This window comes from Lissotriton helveticus, chromosome 1_2, assembly GCF_964261635.1.
Source record: "Lissotriton helveticus chromosome 1_2, aLisHel1.1, whole genome shotgun sequence".
NCBI lineage: Eukaryota > Metazoa > Chordata > Amphibia > Caudata > Salamandridae > Lissotriton > Lissotriton helveticus.
The window spans coordinates 249,645,577-249,666,583 of NC_136058.1; the positions used below are offsets into that span (position 1 = coordinate 249,645,577).

General features: G+C 47.7%; 1 protein-coding gene across 1 annotated transcript in view; it reads left to right on the plus strand.

Moving 5' to 3' along the window:
- The window catches only part of LOC144800466 (vitamin D3 hydroxylase-associated protein-like), a 504,232-nt gene that overhangs the window by 144,803 nt on the left and 338,422 nt on the right, over nt 1–21,007 (plus strand). Inside the window, exon 3 of the mRNA XM_078671682.1 lies at nt 1,258–1,401. Coding sequence (XP_078527808.1) covers nt 1,258–1,401 — 144 coding nt within the window. The remainder of the gene's footprint in view (nt 1–1,257; nt 1,402–21,007) is intronic.

Genomic DNA, 21,007 nt, shown 5'->3' on the forward strand with positions numbered 1-21,007 from the left:
ACATAAACAGACTACTTGTAACCAAGACTTATTAAATAAACTGAAAATACATCTTGTCTACTGGACAGGCTGACCCAAATGTCATACGAGTGATCACAATGAAGCACTGAAACTTCACTCTGAGAATTAATTTAGAAAGCAAATAGTAACCTGATGGCAGTGAAGATAACAGTAGATCAGCTTCAAAGTGAGACAAACATGTGCGCCATCAGTCCGACAGGACAGTCACTAAATCATGTCCTCCACCCAGAAGCAACGTGTGCTATGGAGCAGTGAGATGAGTACAACGAGGATTTTAATTATATTATAGATGAAACTCATAGTTTGATGTGCACACAGCAATAGAACAGTTGTCCTATCATGTCCACACAGATGCAACACAAGCTCAGTGGCCATCATAGGAGTGCAACTGCAAAGTACTCGAGATACAAGACCACCCAGAAGCTAAATGAGTACAACTGTTGAGCAATTACAATGACAACTCAGACTGAAGTGCAGCAGAAAAATTGTGAGGATAAACAACATGAACATAAAACAGGAGCACAGAAGCATCAGTGAGAGTGCAACAGCAGATAACTTACTATACAGTATCCACCCAGATATAACATAGGCATACCAGTTGAGTAATCACAATACAAGGACTACCCAGGTGTTATTAAGGCACAGTAGTGAACAGTAACAATATCAGTTCAACTGAAAAGTGACAAGAACTCAGTAACATTAAAGAAAAGAACAATTAAAAGTCAAGGTCCACTAAAATATGACAGAAACACAGGTGCAGGGTAACCAACATATCAGGTTCACCCAGGTGCACCATGAGCTAGGTAGAAGTAATGTTTAGTGCAATAGCAATGCAAATTTCATCCAGATGCAACATGATTGTAAAAATATATTGCACAAATATCCCACAGTGGTAGGCCTATTCTGTAGTAGCATAATCTTAATAGGAGATAAGATAGCGAGATAGGACTGAACCAGAGGTGATGTTATTGAAATAGAAGGTGAAAGAAGACAGCTCATAGTATGGATCAACAGACAAATTCAGGTGTTAAGTAGCCCCGATCATTCATCTATGATGTGAAAACAACAATGCCTTGTCATAATACAAACTATGAGTACTCCAACTGGGTCATAGGTATGAGCCAGGTCAGCCCTGCAGAATAACCACTTGTGCCTTTTGCTTCTTTGCCTGCATTTGTAAGTAATCTTGCTCACCAGTACACAGTAAAGACAATTAATTCATACATTTTGTTTAAGGCTTTGGAGGTGCACAGGCAGGTGAACTGCCTGACTGGATACCTTCCAGAGTGTGAAGAACAAGTTCAGGAGATGAAGAAACAGAAAGAGAAAGGCTTGCTGTATGGAGTACCAGTCAGCATCAAGGAGCACTATGGCTACAAGGTGAGACCATTTACTAGCACTCGTACATTGTAAAGACCTGTACTGTTTCCCCCATCTAGCAGGAATCGTGAAAACACATTTATTTACACAAACAAAGTTACATTTGGAATGTTGTGTGCTAAACAAGCATAACTTTAGCAAAACAGGCAAAGGTTTATTTTACGATGTTCCATACCAATAGTTTGGGTAACCTTTTCTTTAAATTTAAGATAGGTTCTGACTACGTAGCAATGGCCGGAGCTAGCTGAAAGAGCTAACATTAAATGCCTAAACGCATCTCTTCCAATTGGGAAACAGTCGGAACACTGCGGTCTTAACCACGCTTGTTCCGACTACGCAAGCTAAACCATGCTTGCCTTACCACGCATATACCTTAACCACGTTTATGCGTGGTTAAGGAAGTGCGCTGGCTAGCTGCTGGCTGCTGAGGACAAAAGTAGGAAGACCTCGCCAGGAAGAGATCTGCCGTGAGGCAAGTGGGGCTAGGGGGTAGTTCCTTGGGCTGGAGTCGTTTTCTGGGCTGGGTGTCGGGGTAGTTTTCTGGGCTGGGGGTTCAGCGTTAGTTTTCTGGGCTGGGGGTCAGGGTAGTTTTCAGGGCTGGAGGGGTTTTGGGCTAGTTTTCATGGCTGGGGAGGGAGTCAGAGGTAGTTTTCAGGGCTGGGGCGGTTGTGGATAGTTTTTGGGGCTGGGGAGGGACTCTGAGGTAATTCTTTTATTTAGAGGTTTGGGTATTAGGCCTAAGGGCAGTGGAAGAGGTTGGGGTGGTTTTAGGGACAACGCAGGGGTGGGAGGGGGTCTGGATAGTTTTTGTGTAGGGACAGGGTTTTAGGCCTCAGGGCAGGGGGTAGTCAGGGTAGATTTTAGTGCTTAGGGATCGTGGAGTAGTTTTTAGGGCTGGGAGGGCGGTCAGGGAAGATTTTTAAAATAGAGGTTTGGTTTTAGGCATAAGGGCAGTGGAAGAGGTTAGGATAGTTGTAGGGACAGCACACTGCTTGTGCTCCTGTATTGTCCCTCAGATATCCTCTCTCATTATTGTAGTGAACTAACTGGGCTCGAACCTCACGCAACCCGATGCCTGGGCATAGCACGGGGTTGTAAATAAAAGCAGCATTAATCCGTAGGGGTTCAGTCTCAGTCATGCTACTACGGGTGTGTGGGTTGTGAGTTATACTCTGTGTGGTGGCAGTTCAAATGGCTAGGCCCAACAGAACGCTAACTGTAAGAGGCCCCTCATGCTTTATCACCTGGCACTACCCATAACTCATACCCTTCTCCCCAGAGCTGTAATGCCGCCCCAGCGCAACACATGCCTGTCGAGTCCCATCCCTTGGGCACTGACTGCTGCAGGTAATCTACCAAGGAGACATGAGTGCCCCCCTGGCATGCCAGGAATCATGGGGGGATGGTGGAGGAGGCGAGAGTGCTGTAATCAGCAAGGAAATGTGTAGTGTTCTGAAACAAAATTCTATGATGGAGGAAAAAAAAAGATTTTGGGTTCTAAAAATTTTGAATAAAAGCGGTACACAGGTTTCTTCAAAAAGAAGTCATCCCGATCGTCGCCAATTGTTGAATTGATGAACCACACATCAATTAAGTAGAAGATAGATTTAATGTAGAAAGGAGCAGGTACACAGCCAGGCAGGTCAGCAGTAAGCAGTAACTGAACATATTAGAATACATCTAGTAGGAACACTCGGATAGGAATGTGGAATGTACAGTATTAAAGGTATATACATGTTATTCACAACATAACAGAGCCTTGGGTCCAAGGGATTCTGTGGATTGTTGGGGGATTGGAATTGCGTCAAGTGAAGGGTTTCTGGGATTGCCGCGGCGGGGCCCACCCGGAACAGAGTGCAGCCTGGAGGAGTCCTTTCCCCCGCCTTCTGCCTCGGCCACAGCTGACCCGGCGCCAGCGACCGCGGTCACACAAGTTTAAAGGGACAGGCCGAGCGCGAAAAACAAGCGGACGTCAACCGGAAAGTAAAGTGAAAGAGGCGATTTAAAGGGACAGGCACGCAGCACAAGCTAAAGTGCTTCGGGCTCGCAAACAGCTGTGATAAACTGGAGAGCTGTTTGGAAGTATTGCCGGGGGCGCAAGAACCACGTTTTGAGGCAGGAGCAGTTTTTGGTGCATAGGGTCCATCGGCAGCACCCCACTACAACAGGGATTTGGGGACCGTCCCACAGGCCTGGACAGTCAAGTTGGTGCATAAGGGCACTGTAAAAAAAAAGAAATATATATGTATCCGCCCCCGGGATGCCAGAAAAGCAGCGACAACCGGCAATGTAAAACCAATAAGGGCAGCCAGCTGAGCTGGGTGAGTTGCTGAAGAAGATCCAGGCAGCATCCGAGGTCCGTGGAAGTGAATGGCTGCAGCAACACTTGGTGCACGATGCCGGGGAGGGCCCAAGCGAGCACCAGCCCGAGGTCTCCGATGCGCCAGCAGCCAAGAGTATAGGAGACCGCCAGCCAAGCTAGCAGAGGCAGCAGCACCCAAGAAAGAGTACCAAAGAAAAACCCTGCCACATGTAGCCATCCTGGCGACGGCAGGGCCAAGCGGTGGGACCAGCAAAACAGCAGGGGTGAGCATATTAGTACAATAGTGCAAGAATGCTTCAAAACAATGGCACCACTGCTGCTTAAAGGTTTGAGTGCGCAGGGGCTGGGACAGCGGACGCCCAAGCTGAGTGGGAGGTATCTGGATTGCCTTGCCTCTTGGTAAACCCAGTTTGGACCCGCCAGGCTAGCTTTAGGGGCCAGGACCCACTGGAAGCTCCCAGGGACATAGGGTCCCCCATAGCAGCATGGGGTAGCGTAACCACGGCAAGCGACCCTCCCAGTACTCCCCCAACGCCTGAGCCATACGCTAGGCCCTCACCCGGTCGGGCATCCGTGACCACAAGGGCCACAGGTCTAGCAAGCCTTATACCACTAACAGTCAGAGAGGATATGTTGGTAGGAATTTACAGAAAGGTTTACACCGTTGGAGATACAATTAGAAGGGCTAGACCTGACAGTTTGTGACAAGAAGGATGAAGATAGAAAGGAAAGGCGTAAGGAAAGGAACAAAAGAAACTTTGATGATTGGCAAGACGCATTTAGGATAATGGTGTGCATAATCGTAGAAAAGTTCCCACACTGCGCAGCCGACCTAAGCCAACATACATAATGCGCAAAGGCAATTCCCTGGGGATGCTTGGCTAGAATATGATAAAGGTTTACCTTTAAAAATGCAGACACACCCAGAGATGGAGTGGAACGAAAAGGATGTGTCTGGGTTCATACACAAAATGATGGTAGCTAAAGAGGCCAAGGCATGGGCAGGGAACAAGGAGCTACCCTTTCGAGGTTCCTTCCACAAGAAGAAGGGTAGGACATTCCAAAAATCCAAACCATTCAGCACGTGGAAATCCCCCCAGGCTGGCAGGGCAGCAGAAATATGCTGGAAATTCGAGTCCAATGAATGCACCTGGGGGCATCATGCAAGTTTCAGCACATTTGCTCCGCGTGTGGCGGAGGACACCCGGCTGCAGGGTGTAGATGCAAAAAGGAACACAGGGGGGACAAGAAAGAGAAGAAGAGGAAGCAGTAAGGCAACCAGAGGAAGCGAGGGGGGCCCACAGGGAATTCACAACTGCAGGCTAGCCAGATCTCCATCAACACTCGCAAACTGCGAAAGCCAGCCAATAAGTACCACAACAGGACAGATGCAGCAATACTAGTACGAAGCTTCGAGGATGGTTTTGTTATCCATTTCGCAGGCCCCCTCCCCCTAGGCGGCACAAATATTCTGAAATCAGCGCTCCAACACCCGGGGGTAGTCACTAGGAAATTAGAGAAAGAGAGAGCCTTGGGCAGAAAATAGGGCCCCCTATCTACTCACATGCCCATATCCTTCGTCATATTTTTGTTACCTGCCCAGATCCCCCCCTTCATCTCCTCAACGGCTCCCTGGCCCAAGGGGTAGTACCCAACCCCTTGAAGTCAGCGGTTATTGTGCCAATTCTTAAAAAACCTGGGGCCGACCCCTCGGTCCCTGCCAATTTCCGCCCCATCTCCCTTTTGCCATTTTTGGCAAAGGTGCTCGAGCGCCATGTCACCTGCGCTCTGAGCTCCTTTGTGGAGACGCATGGAGCTCTTGCTCCCCGCCAGGCCGGCTTCCGCCCCGCACACTCTACGGAGTCCGTTGTTATCTCGGTCTTGGACAACCTCAGGGAGGGTATGGATACCAACCAGCGCCAGGCCCTTGTGCTCCTCGACCTCTCAGCCGCCTTCGACACGGTGGATCATACCATCTTACTTTCCTGTGTCGAGGCGGCGGGGATCGGGGCCACTGCTCTGGTCTGGTTATCCTCCTTCCTGAGTGACCGCACCCAGGCCGTTCGCCTTGGTGACTTCACAGCGGACGTCCGGAAAGTTCTGTGCGGGGTTCCCCAGGGTTCCTCCCTTTCCCCCCTCCTGTTTAATCTTTATGTTGCCCCTCTTATTTTTTCTCTTCAACAAATGGAGGTCGCCGTGTTTAATTATGCGGATGACCTCCAGCTTGTTTTCAATCTGTCCTCTTCCCCGTCTTCTGTTCTTAACTTCCAAACTATTATGCTTTATATCCGGGACTGGATGAACCACAATCATTTGAAACTCAACCCCGATAAAACCGAGCTGGTGTTGACGGGTGGTTCATCCAGCCCCTGGTCCCCCCTTTTCTGGCCCCCTGCACTGGGCCCCTCTCCTGTACCCACTACCTCTGTTAAAACTCTTGGTATAAAACTTAATTCTCAACTCACCCTTCATTCCCAGGTCAGTTCCGTGGTATCTTCTTCTTTTCTTTCACTGCGCACTATTCGCAGGGTGTCCCGTTTTTTTACTTTTTCTGCTCTCAAACTTATCATCTTGGCCATGGTGGTGTCCCGCCTGGATTATGGCAACGCCCTATATGCAGGTATTCCTGCATATAGTCTACGGCGTTTGCAGCAGATACAAAACCAGGCGGCCCGCCTGGTCTTCAATCTTCCGAAATTTCACCATTCCTCCCCTCTCTTGAAATCTCTACACTGGCTCCCTGTGCGAGCTCGGGTTCAATTCAAGCTCGCCTCCATCACCTTCTTGGCTCGATTGGGCTTGGCACCCGCATTTATCTCTTCTGAGATTACCCCCTATGTCCCCACCAGGGAACTACGCTCTTCCTCTCAGTCCCTCCTTACCATCCCTCGTTATCGGAGAAAGAAATGGGGAGGTTCGAAATTTGCCACCCTTGCCCCGATTTTATGGAATTCCCTCCCTCTTGAACTCCGCTCCCTCACTGTGTATTCACAATTTCACAAACACCTCAAGGCCCACCTGTTCACCATGGCCTTTGATTAAACTCTCATTAGCTTCCCTTGTTTCCTAGCCCCGGATCTTATCAGTTTAGCGCCAAGAAACCGCTGGTGTATGTGCGCTGTATAAGTAATTTTAAACTCAAACTCAAACTCTAATAAAACTGCAGCCAACAAATGACCACTACAAACACAAACGCATTTTGGCTTGTTCATTCTAAGGAATACAGAGGTGGGAATGGAAATGTGGCATGTACTCTGGAGTGGGCACAGTGCCAGGGTTCTGTATTAGCATCATTATATGTAGCGACGACATGCACTGATTCCTGTTCTACATCAGATTCCGCTGACCCCAAAGGTCTTGCAATGACAGTGATGGTCGTTAAGGCAGTGCATAAATTCGGCAAACAAAGACTTATGAGAGCGACACGGGACAGATTGGTGAAGACAAATATGTTCAAGGGGTCTCTGTGCGCTAATGCAAGTGGGTGGGAATAGGCTGATAATATACGCTGCAGCCCAACAAGGTCTATTTCCTGAAAAACAATTGATTCTGTTCAAGTCAGAGCGGCCATTTTTAAAAGTTTGGGCACGAAAGATAGTGTTTGATTGAGGGTATAGGATCCCCGAACTCTGCTGCTGTGCCCTGCCGTGTCTTGCTGTCTCCTGATTTGGTGGAATACTACATCCCCCAGCGTGCTGTGCTGCAGCCCTTTCAGAGGAGACATAAATTCAGCAGAGGCATTCCCGCTGTGTTGGAGCCTCGAACTCTGTTGCTGTGTCCTGCCATAATCTGCTGTCTCTCACTGGAGTGGGATATTATATCCCCCGCATCTTTGGCCGCAGCCCCTTCAGGAGGAGCCATAAATTCAGCAGAGGTGTCCCGCTACGTTACTGTGTCTTGCTGTCTCCCGCATGGGTGGGATACTACATCCCCCGCCTCCTGTGATGCAGCCCCTTCAGGAGGAGACATAAGTGCAGCTGAGGCGTCCCACTGCGTGGGATGAATGCGGGTCGTGCCTGGGCATGGCCCGAGCGAAGACCAGGTCAAGAGTGGATTTGTCTGTGTCCGGACATGGCTGGGCTGGACTTCCCCCCCTATAAAGTGCTGTGGGATACTTGCTCTCCAGTCTTCTAGAACTATAAGGCGAGACAGGCGTGCATGTATTAAGCATTATCATACCTATTCTTTTTCTTTGTTAAGTATGGGGAAGCAAACGATCGCTGGAAGCAACCACCGTTCATGTAAGACCTCACACTAATCAACTAGTATTGAAACTATGCTGGAGTGCATGGTTGCAGTTGTTAAAATAAAATAGTTCTTACGGAGTGGAGGAGGTCACTTGGGCAGGGATCATGCATGGGATATTAAAGAAGTGGTGCCGGAGCTGCGGCATTTAATATATCAAGTTCAGCTAACACCTCTAGTGAGGACAGCTTCATTGCCCCATTGCTCTTGTTCTCTAGAGGGATCAAGTATTAATATTATAGATCTGGAGCCATCCTCGCTACTACTGACCTCCCCCATACCAGACAGCCTTATTTCTCCAGCTGAACAGGCAACTAAGTATAAAAAAACACCTCATGCACTTCACGACCTTAGCCAAAGCCGGCAGCTGTACGGGAGCAGGACGGCTTGAATTGGTGAATTATCTGCAATTAACAGTACCACGCGGAATGCAATAATACCCCCATCTTGCATTCGTCCAGAGAGAAGACGCCCTTCACACGCGTTGAATGTATGGATGCCTGGCCCTTACTAGGGAGCCCCATCATGATACACCCTCAGCTCATTATTTGACACTGGTTCCCACGCATGGAACACTGAGGTATTATTGCATTCCGCATTGTATTGTTAAATGTCGATTAATCACGACACCCCATCATTGGATCACTTACTGTCCGTATAATATATAAGCCCTGATGACGTTCAATCCTTATTGAACAAAACTCATTGACTGAAGCCCATTTTATGATATCATTTAAATAAAGGAAATCCAAACACGAAGGAATTTTGTCCGTCTATATCATTGGGAAAAGACAATCTAGTGGTGCACCTCTTCAAAATCATCTTAGTCATTTTTAATGTCGTGTGGGCTGAAGCACTCAAAATGATATTCCATTACTGTAGGCACGAGCACTTTATCCTCACTGGCACTTTTTCCTATTTGGGGATTCATTTTAGCTCCTCTGGCTTTTGGTCCCAGAATATTGCACAGTTTAGAGTAAAGTTCTCAAGTGCAGGTGGGTCATTGCTTAGCTTGCTGTCATCAAAGGGTGAGAGGCCTTCAAAACCCTTATTTAAAATATACTCTGCATAGTGCGTTCCTATTGCAACCTACAGTGCAGGAGTATGGGGTCTAGGTGACCCTACAAACCTCCGAAGAGAGGTGAATTACTTTGGTAGAAGGCGATTATCAGCCCCTGTATCCTCCTCTCACTTAATTTGCCTCAGCAAGTTGGGCAAAGGTTATTTGAGTGACTTTATTTAGAGTAATCTGGCCATCCTGTGGTTATCCATTTGGAGTTCAGTAGGTGCCATATTAACAAAGAGTATAATTAATGATTGTTTGGTCTGTGATAGGGGTCTTTGCATCCCCTGGTTGGCCTATGTTAAACAATCTCTGGAAAGTGTAGACCTAATTGATATGTTTCTGGATAGAGGGCCACAGACGGTTGCTTGCAGGAAGAAAGTGAAGTATTTATTTTTTGGGAAAGCTGTAACAGACAGACTGTGGGTGGACAGTAAGAAAATTAGTGGTTTAGACTACTTGTATTTTAATTTAGGGAAGTCTCGCTCGTACTATCCGTGGAATACAAATAGAAGTTGGTACCGTTTTTATTGCTTAGTTTTAGGGCTGGTATAAAAAAATATCTTTTATGCTTCCCAATTGGGCATCAACATGAGCTTGACCTAAGGACATGCCCATGCAATAACCAGTCCAAACAAACTATGCTGCACTTTCTCTTTTTTTGTTGTTTTTAGGTGCTATATACAAGAAAATGTCTTTGGTCCCTTATGAGATCCAGAAAGATATATCTTGCACGCAGGTATATTATTTTGTCTGCACTCTGACTGATGATGAACCCTGCTGCTGTGTAGCTATGTTTCTTCAAGCTGCTGTATCCTATAGGAAAGCAATGTTAGGGGATTTACTTTTTTACTCGGTTTCATATATTTTTATATTTTATTACTGATGAAATATGGTGTATTTGCCCTCTTTTGCACAGTGTCTGTATTATATTGTGTGCTTTTATGGCTATTTTATAGCAGAATAAAGATGAATTGATCGATGATTGATTAAGGATGTGGCTATATTTCAACATATACGTGGAACTGGCTGAAATCATTCCTTGATGACAGAACGCATCAAGTTTGGCTTCCCCCGTCCTCGTCGGCCGCTTAAAGTGTGACTACAGGAGTGCCGCAGGGCTCCACTTTGAGCCCCCCCCCTTCAGTATATATGTCACCCCGCTGATTCAGCTGGCAGAGGGTTTGGGTGCCAAGATCATCGCTTATGCTGATGATACCCGGCTCCTGTTCACCTGGGAAAAAACTGATTCATCTACTTCTCAAGCTAGGACATGCCTTGCGGCTGTTTTTCAATGGCTCCTTTCCGCGCAGTTCAAGTGTAACGAGGACAAATCAGAGTTCCTTTTGTTTGGGACTTTTCTTCCTCAGTTTAGGGAATCACTCTGGCCGGCTGATTATCCTTTGCCCAATTCTGAGGGTCAACTTACCAAAAACCTGGAAATTTGGCTCGACGAAAACCTTCGGTTTTCCACACAGATAAAAAAGCTAGCTGGGCAGTGCTTTGGCACCCTTAAATCACTTAGGAAATCTCTGCCCTTCCTTCCTAGGGCAGCAAGGAAATGGTCATTCGTGCCTTAATCCTTTCACGCATCGATTACGCAAATGCCCTATATGTTGGCCTGCCAGGTTACTTGTTGAAAAGGCTGTAGGTAGTCCTGAATGCTGCAGCAAGGTCTCTTCTTAATATTCCGGGGAGATCTAGTATAAAGCAACATCTGCATGATCCTCACTGGCTCCCTGTGGCCGAAAGAGTCAAATTTAAGGCCCATACTTTGGCTCACTCAGCCCTGTATGATCTTGGCCCTGTATTCCTCAGGACGCGCTTTAATGTCTATGCTCCCACAAAACAGCTGCGCTGAGCGTCGCAGCTTCTGGTGGTTATTCCATGCTTTCGCCTTACGAGAATTGGGGGCAGTTCCCTGGCATATAAGGCAGCAGTGGCTTGGATTTCTCTTCTCCTGGACCTTCGCGGTATCCAGGAACTGGAGCTCTTCAGAAAATGGTTGAAAACTTTGCTTTTTATCTAATGATCTTATGATCTTCGGCCCTGTCTGGTTTTGCACCGGGACCCTCTATGAGTAGCTGTTCACGTTGTAAATCACAATAACATAACATAACATATGATGCATACTAGGAAAAGATCAAAGCCAAACACGTCACATTTCAAAGTGCCCATTTTGAATGGTTGGGAACACAACCATTGCACAATGTACATTGTGCATTGTTGTAAACTGAGTGTCACTTTCAGTCCACACAGCGCAGAAGCCATTTTATTAAACTGGGAATGTTTATATTCCATGTAATTTAATTCAAGAAGTAAAGATCACCGAGTAAAGATGACAATAGTTACACATGTGACACCTCTAATCAGTCTCCATAGCAGTGTTGTGAGGTTTACTAAATGTAAATTTTAATTAAATGTTATTAAAGATATATTCAGTTCCACCTGTGTCTTGACAGTCAGAACAAACTTTGGTAGGACAGAAGAATCTTCAGATATAGCCACAACAAGTAGATGGTTTGAATGTTGGTGCCTTGCACAGTGACAGGCACACCTTAATTTTCATTGGGGCTTATGTTGCATTGAGTGACCATATTTTTATCTTCCTCGCTGTTTACTCTATGCAACTCCACATGAGCATCTTTCTGGCTGTTTTCACTTTTTAAATTTGCGCACTGCTCAATCCTCTGTTCCCTGGCTGCTTAAACCCTTCAATTTCATGTGCTGCTCGCAAGCTTCATTTTTCTTGGCAGTGATCACCGGTGAGTAAGCGCTGCAGCAAACGTTATCCCAATATACATTACTTACTTGGGTAAAAACTATTGGTGTTTCGGTCTGCTTTTCCTAGTTATATTTGGTATTAAACTACAATGCAGTCTGTTATCCCACCACCACCTTTTCATGACACATTAGGTGACCCACCCACAACTTTGCCGCTGGCCGCGCGACACGGAGGGGAGCATGGGCGAGACAGCGTCTTAGTCCCACATGTCGCGCGAGAGGAGCTTGCAGCGCGTCTATCCCCCCCGAGCCGCCCTCCCGCCAATGGCCAATGGGAGGGCTCTTCTAGGGATGGGGGCGTTCCCGGGGGGTATATAGCGGCTCAACAACTTTGCTCGGCCTCTCCTTCCTGCGCCGTTCCTTGGGCTGCTATGCGCTGTCTGCCTGCCTGCCTGCTGCACGTCTTCGTTCGGTTCGGATCGGTTCGGTTTCGTCGTCTGTAGGTGAGTGCCATGCTCTTTACTCCCCCCCCGCCCCGTCCCTGGGTTTAGCCCAGGTTGCACAGGGGCCTGTGGTTGCGTTACCACGGGGGAGTGAGACGTGGCCAAACTGCGGCCTGGCCGCATGGGCAGGCGGGCGGATGAGCCGTGGGGCATTGTGCGTGGCATCTTTGAGCTGCACGTGCACGCTGTCCACTCTCCGGGAGCACACCTGTTGGCAGAATAATCTTCGTGCGTCGGCGGCGTTATTTTCAGGCCAAGTTGTGTTTGATAACGGCAGCTAAATGTGGTAGGAAGAGGCCGTTTGCTCCGGGGTAAACAGCTTCCTTCCCAGACAAATGTGCACGTGTTATTTGTGTTCATTTGCTATCAGCCCACGGGGGCAGGTGGAAAAAATGGTTTCATATCAGCCCTTAAATGCATACTTTTATTCTGCCTCGATAATAAATGATGTGTGGGCCATTGTTGTGTAGTGCGCTCTGTCGCCTTCCTTCTATGCTTGTGTCGAACTGCAGCCGGTACGGCGGCTGCTCTGGAGTCAGTCGGGCGAGCTCTTGCGACTTTGATAAGGGCTCTGCGCGTTGCTCGTATCCACTTCCGGTCTCACGCTCGCCATGTTTTCTAGAAAATAAATGGCGTCTGTTCTAGTATAGGTATGTGGGCATCTACCGTATCTGTAATCGTGTCGCGCAGACAGCGGAAAACAATCACCAAGGCGTAATGATTAAACTAGGACGCACATTTTGTGGTTAGCATCCGGGTGTTCAGCAGGGCCACACATTACAATGTCGAGAACCTCCGAAGAGATTCCGATTGGTAACGCGAGTATTTATTCAGTCCATGTGTGCAATTTAGCCTTGAAGGGATGCACGCGGCAGCCTCCTTCGCGCGCGTTGAGTATTGCTAAAGTGATGCGCGTGTTTTAGGCCAGAACCGACTACGCAAATGATGCACGTCTGCAGATCAATGCAAAATACGATATTTAAAATGAAGGATGCAGTTCGTTCCCTTCACCATTGCTCCATGTCGTCAATTTGTGAGCGGCGCAGGCAATCGGCTATTCAGTGCATGCCCGGATAGTAGGTCTGGAAGGGTTTACAAGCATTTTGCAGCCCCTAGGTATCGGCACAGATGCTCAGGGATCCCTTTTTGGCAGAGAATAAAAGTGATATGTGGTAATGGCTGCAACTAAAATTCGACGTTGTGTGTTGTTTACCCACCTCTAAGTATTAAATAAGGCACTTGACTCTTTGAACTAAACTTTATATACTAGCGGGAACAAAGCTACAGCATCTTCCAAATGTCGCATTCAATGTTAAAGACCCCCGTACCTCGGTTTACTCGAGATGTCTGCACGGGTTGCGCTATGATATTTATTCCTTGTATTATTTTGTTCATAAGACCAGCGTGTAAATCAAATAAACATAGATGTGTACGTATATGATACACAATGAACTTACTGTCTCCCCTCGGTGCGACATCTTGAATACATTTGTCTCTTTCTGACGGCCTGCCCATCCGTGTTGTCTCGATATCTCAGCACCTCTTCGTGGGCTCCTCAATTCAGGGCCGTATTTATTGTACATACGCACAAAGACATGTGAAAGGATCCCAGGCCCATAATGTCTTTCCCGCTGTCCAACCGGTACCCTTTTAAAACGCTGCGACGCAAATATTACGTCAGATTTCGAAGCCAAGTGCTTTATTGGGTTCAGGAAGGTGACTTTCGGTTAGTATTAATGTGCCATAGCATAGCAGTGGGGGCATCTCCGTTGGCTGCCATTGATACATTTTATAATCTATTACCGAAATACATTAAGGGTGGTGAGGGTAGCACCATGTTCTTTGAGATCTATAAAGCGCGAAGGTTTTAATGTGCTTTATTTGGACAAGGACACGTTTATTTTGTTGGTCGTGGGAGATTGGGTGATTTGCCTGAATAGCAGGATGCTGGCGTCCCTGCAGACACTCGAACCCGGTGACCCAGTTCGCGGTCGACCGATCTGGCCGCTACACTACATCCATATTAATAATTTTCGTAACTCAGAATGAATAATGAAGAGGACACGGTTTGTTTCCTTGAAAGAAAGAATACTCTAAGTGTATGCTCTTTTCCACATTTGTGAGGCGCACAGTCGCCCGTGGGGGGCGCTGGGGGCTGTCGGGGAGATTGGGCGGGCTGTTGCCCGGAGTCGCATGGTGCGGGCTGACCTGCCGCCGGCGCCGGGGATCGAACCGTGGTGACTTTCGTATATTCTATACTCGTTCTAAACAACGTGTTATTGGGCTACACTTATTTTCACTGGCATTGCATGTATGTACAAGATAACTCACAAATGCAATTCTTCCGATGAACGCACCTTTACAGCTTGTAGAAGTGCACGCGACTCGGTTAGTTCTAAGTCCCTGGGAGAGAGCAGTTTAGTTGGATCATTTGGAGGAGAATGCATTTCAGAGTGTCGGTTCTAGACAAAGTTCATTTCATGTTTAATTTTAGCCAGAAGTAGGATGTGACCCACAGACGGGCAGAGAGAGCGTAGTCTCTTTGGACCTCGCCCCTTTCTCAGGAGCGCCAGGGATTCGACTCTCTTGAGAGCGGCCGTCCCTGCTGCATTGGAAGGATGCCTGGCAGCCCGTCATTCACCCACTCGTTCACGGAGAACAATCTCATACGTAAACAAACACATGCCTTCCCTCTCCAGCCACAGTGGGTTCAACTATACTTTAATTGATGGTATCGACGTACGCCGACCTGCTGCTTCGAGCACACTAGACAGAAACATCTCGGTACAGGTTAAAATGAAAGTGGGAGATAACCTGGAATTAAAGTCGGCCTGTTCGGTTAGGGCAGTGGAGAGAGGGTGGGTGAAAAGCCAAGAGACATACTGCATTAGCAAGCACGCTTTTATTATTCAGAGGCGCTGGGTGGCTGTTTACACTGCGCACGTGCCTCCCGGGTTCCCAGGGCTCAGCGAGCGCGAGGCATGCTGTAACAGGACAGGTGCTACTCTACCTTGCTCTGTAATACTTAGGGTCTGCTCCGGAGGCAGGAGGAACTCCCTGCAACTTTTCAGGACTGGCGCCTTTTTCTGGCAGAGGTCCGTGATAATGAGCAGTGCCCTTTGGCACAAGTTGGCCTTGCCTCCTTAGTGGCACTCATCGCACAAAGTGCATCGTTCACCCCCCCTGCCCCTCGCAACTGAAACCAGAAGTGCGGGCTCTGAAACAGCGCGCGGAGCGCGAGAGCAGCCCCCCTCCAGGCGGGCCAGTCCTTTTCTGCAGACATCCATGCCTTGCCAGGCATGTGCCCTCCGCTCACACTCGGTGCCGCCCTTGCCGGCAGCCTGGGGGCACCTAGCCGGCCGAGACAAGCATACATACATCGATGAAACATAATGGTCTCTTTAAACAATAGTCGAGTAAGGAGCTAGTTTGATATAGTCCAAATATAGCTAAACTATGATGTCTGAGCACCCACACACCGCCTTTCAGATAATGTGTTTGAAGGCACAGTTCTGTGCAGTACAGCTCCGTCCTGTAGTTACAGCTCCATACATTTCTTGTTCAAGTAACACTAATAGTGAGTGGAAAAGGATCACGGTGAAGCACTTGCTTCCTGCGGTCCTTTGTTCAAGAAAGCAATGCATGAGCGATGGTCAGTTCTAAGTCTGTCTATAAGGTGCGCGACCCCCTGCGAGCTGATGCGTGCATCAGTAATTTTCCAGAGGTCGCAAAATCGAGCGTGAAATCGCGTGGCTCCTGCGTTACAAGTATTTAAGACAACAGTCATCCCATACTGTAGCAGTCATGTTCTTACCCTAGCGCTGCCAAGGCCGACGTTGGGTTATATGTCCCACTACGTTTAATCTTTGAAAGGCCATCTCTTCCCAGTTTCTCCCGCTCCGGTGAGCAGGCGCTGGCATCGGTTCATTAGAATTTTAAAACTAAGCCGGCCATGTGTGGAAATTTTAAAACTAAGCCGGCCATGTGCGGAACCCTCTGTGCACTTTATCCCTGCTGGCCAGAGCGATAGTGCCTGTAGTGCCCCTACAACATGACGAAATTGGCACACCCTTCAGTAATTAGAGGTACAATACTGCAAAATATGCTAGACACTCAGGCACAAGAACAAACGATACGCAGGCAATGGTGGCACTTGTGCAAGTATCGAAGGCAAACAACATGGGAAAGGTAGCAAACAGTGTGTTACAAGAGAAAAGTGGTGGGTGCATATTACAAAGGAGTACGAAACGCAGGTACAAGGATAACACTGCAATAATTGGCAAACACTCCGCAGGGACTAAGAGAGGCATGCCTTTGACTTGGTTCACCCTACCTATAAGTGCAGGCACTGTAAGATTGACGGAGGTCTCTGTCTGTCCCTGTACTACCCAAATAACGATTTGATTAGTACTAAAGTTAATTCTTCATCACTACTCTTCCCTGTGCATGATTATACACGGGATGTTTGTATGTATTTATGGATTGTGACAGTGAGTGAAAATGCCGGTTTTCAGTCGGATTTCAGTACCTCTCAAGGTGTTCGCTAGAGCAGGAGCACAGCCACCTTCCTGGCCCTCACGGCAAAATCGATTATGCCATGCAGGGTCGGCAAACACGTCACCCTGAGTGGGGCTCAATAGGTACAGAAAATGACGGGGGAGAAACTTTGCAGTAAATGACAGGGGAAAACCTACAAACACAGACAAGCTACATGAGGGAAGAGTGACAATTGTGAGGAAATGAAAGGCAGGAGGAGCAAACGGTACACAGTGTGCAGATTGCAAGGGAACATACAGTATAATTAGAGGTATAGTACCAATACATACCAGACACACAGGCACAGGAACAAACGTCACGTAGGCATTGATGGCACTTGTGCAAGTGCAAAGGTAAACAACACGTGAGAAATAGCAAACAGTGTGTTATAAGAGAGGAGTGGCGTGGCATGTACCAAACACAGGTACAATGAGAGTGCTGAGAACTGGGAATTACATTGACTGTCATGATCATTGCAGCACTGTGCCCATGCAGCAAGTAAATGTCTGACTACAGGATAACTGTCATAATCCCACCTCGTTGCGGGGACGAATATCACTGGTTTTCCATTCTCAGCAGATACAATAATGCAATTAGTCACTTGCCGATCCCCCTGAGAGCCATAGGAAGAAATCTTCATTGGCAGGTACCAAGACGGAGAGAAAACGGAAGGGTACTAAGATAAAGGGCACTAAACAGCGACTGAAAGTAGCTAGGTGGTGGGGGGGCTCTGTCATCGACGGGGGCCTCCTCCAGAGCTGTGGCGGAGTACAGGGCAATCTGGAAGCAGATGGACAGTAGGGGTACCTCTGCGGCAGAAGGATACAGTCTAAATACCTCTGCCTGGCACAGTAAGGGTGCCTGAGCCAAGAACCTGGAGCCGAGGGGGTTCCAGGAAACAGTGTCGGCGCCCCGTTAGTCCTTCGGGCGGTCTGAGGGCCTGAACCGACCGGGGGTGTGCCTCATTGCTCCGCCCTGACAGCGGGGGCGGGAGTATAACGAAATAAAGTGATAATGTACTGCACCGTCAGAGCATCGACTCGCCGTGCAAGATGGCTCCTTAGGCATGCGGGTCAGCGAGGGGCTGCCGCATTGGATCGCCTGTAAAATGACCCACCTTATCAGCTACTTGTTGTACGAAATAAACCTGCATCACTGCTTTCCCACAAATATGTCTCATGAGTCTCCTTGGTATACAAGTGTTAACGTGCGCAGTGCGGAGCGAGCGCTGGCGGTGTGGGCACTATGCCGCTGGCCGCGCGACACGGAGGGGAGCATGGGCGAGACAGCGTCTTAGTCCCACATGTCGCGCGAGAGGAGCTTGCAGCGTGTCTACCCCCCCCCGAGCCGCCCTCCCGCCAACGGCCAATGGGAGGGCTCTTCTAGGGATGGGGGCGTTCCCGGGGGGTATATAGCGGCCCAACAACTTTGCTCGGCCTCTCCTTCCTGCGCGGTTCCTTGGGCTGCTCTGCGCTGTTCCCACCCTAACCCTGACCCAGCTGCAGAGCGGAGGACGAAGGTTGTGAACTTTTAATGGTCATGTTTTGTGTTGCAGGCGGAGTCACAGGGCGATCTGGAAGCAGATGGACAGTAGGGGTACCTCTGCGGCAGAAGGATACAGTCTAAATACCTCTGCCTGGCACAGTAAGGGTGCCTGAGCCAAGAACCTGGAGCCGAGGGGGTTCCAGGAAACAGCGTTGGTGCCCCGTTAGTCCTTCGGGCGGTCGGGGGGCCTGAACCGACCGGGGGTGTGCCTCATTGCTCCGCCCTGACAGGGGGGGCGGGAGTATAACGAAATAAAGTGATAATGCACTGAGCATGTCAGAGCATCGACTCGCCGTGCAAGATGGCTCCTTAGGCATGCGGGTCAGCGAGGGGCTGCCGCATTGGATCGCCTGTAAGATGACCCACCTTATCAGCTACTTGTTGTACGAAATAAACCTGCATCACTGCTTTCCCACAAATATGTCTCATGAGTCTCCTTGGTATACAAGTGTTAACGTGCGCAGTGCGGAGAGAGCGCTGGCGGTGTGGGCACTAGGAGACAGTGGTCTAAAACATATTTGTGCGCCATAGGTACGTCCAGATTTAGACCAAAATGGAAACAATTTCTTTTGCTTCCTGCTCTTGAGTTTGAAGGGAGGTCTGCATTTAAACACTTGCTCGAAATTCAGGTGTCTGACGGTGAGGAACTGAATGAACTACAGGAGTTGGTCAAAAAGCCCATGAACAGATTAGCTGTTCTGTCGACCCTGGTAGTTTCAAGGCACACATTGTTCAAGAGAGAGCAAAAAGCAACGAGGGATGTTGACACATACATATCAGTTTTGCATTATCTGGTGGCAGAATGTCAGTTTGAGAACTTTAGTGAGCAACTCATTTTTGATCCATTCATTTGTTACTGCCCAGCTAGAGTGATAAAACAGAGATAGTCATTTACGGGAAACACTTCTTTGTCAAAATCTAGCCATATTGTAAAAAGCATAGAAAAATCCATCAAAGCTGTGAAGTTCGATGCAAAGGAGAGAAAGGGAAAGGTAATACATTTTTTGACAAACTATTCATCAATAAAAACTAGTCAAAATAATTTGCTTTTTAAACAATCAAATCTATGTTTCAGATGTGGTAATCCATTTCACATGAAAGGGGGAACCATGCCCAGCAGAAAATGTCTACTGTAGAGGGTGTAGCAAAATTGGCCAGAGTGTAAAATGCAAGAGTAGTAATGTTGGAGTGGAGTGTGATGAATGATTTGAACTGTGTCCAAGACATGGTACTAGTTGTAAATGAACGTGAGGTACAACATGGTGATCCAGAGTAATGTGTAGATCCTTATGTCACTATTCAGATTGGGAACAAAGTGGTCAGGATATTGGTAGACTCAGAGACTAGGATTACCAAAATCACACAAGCATTATTTCAAAAGACCTGGGTCAATCGACAATCGACACGGACTGGTACAAAAACTTCTAGAGATATTCCAAATAAAGGGACCCGGATGGCCATTACACTGAAATTGCGCTCCCAGGCCCTAGTGTCTAGAAGCAACGATAAAATAGATTTCATGATCTGTATATTAAAACCTATAAACCACGGCCATCCCCAAGTTAACCAGCCAGAAGGTAAATTCCAGCCAGATCCACTTGAAACACCAGGGTCTGACCCACTAGACTTCCATCTACAGATCACACAAAAACAGGTATTGAATGCCATAAATAAATAAAGATCCGATGGGGCCCCGGACTAAATGGCCTGCCCAATGCCTTATTCAAAAAAGACCCAGCCTTCTGGTCCAGCCATCTAACCTTGCTGTTTGCTCACACACTAGAGACTTGCACCATTCCAGACTTATTGCGAGGTAGAATGTATGACGTTATAACAACATACATCACCATGCAGTAGGTTACAATGCGGACGTTACATCGTCCGCGTTGTTACCACGCATGGGTTTACATTGCAAGTCGTTTCTACGACTAGCACTAGGTGGCGCGCTGGACTTAGGAATAGTATAAATTACTATTCCTACTCCAGTTAGCGCAACAGTAGGGAACATGTTGGATTTAAAATCCAACACATTCCTTGGTGTTGCGCGCCATCTAGCACAAGTCGTTGAAACGACTTGCGATGTTATGTCATGCGTGGTAACAACGCGGACGATGTAACGTCCGCGTCGTTACCTACCCACGTGGTATTGACAGCATTATAAATGGTGTTTCCCAGCGAGGAAGCATCCTACAACCAGTATATAAATCAGGGGCTCGTTCAGATCCATAGAACTATAGATCAACAGCCCTTATTGATGTTGAGGCAAAAATTTACGCTGCACATTTGTTGAAAGACCTCGAGGACTGGGTCGATAGTACAAAACTGATCCCTAACACACAAACAGGTTTTCGAGCCGGGATGGGCACTCTAACGAATTTATATGCTGTTACACTCCTGGCCAATCAAGCTATTGCTAACTCAAATGTTTTTTACGCCTGTTTTGTAGACCTCAAAGCCGCTTTCGACAAGATCCCTAGATCCATGTTATGGGAAAAAATGAAACTGTGGGGAGCCCCCACAAAATTGTTAGATGCAATAATCAATCTCTACTCAAAAACATGGGTCCAAATAAAAATGGGGGATGGTCAAAGCCTAACCAACAAAATCATGACGGCTTAAAACAGGGGTGTGTTCTGGCCCCCTGTTTATTTAACATCTATGCAGCAG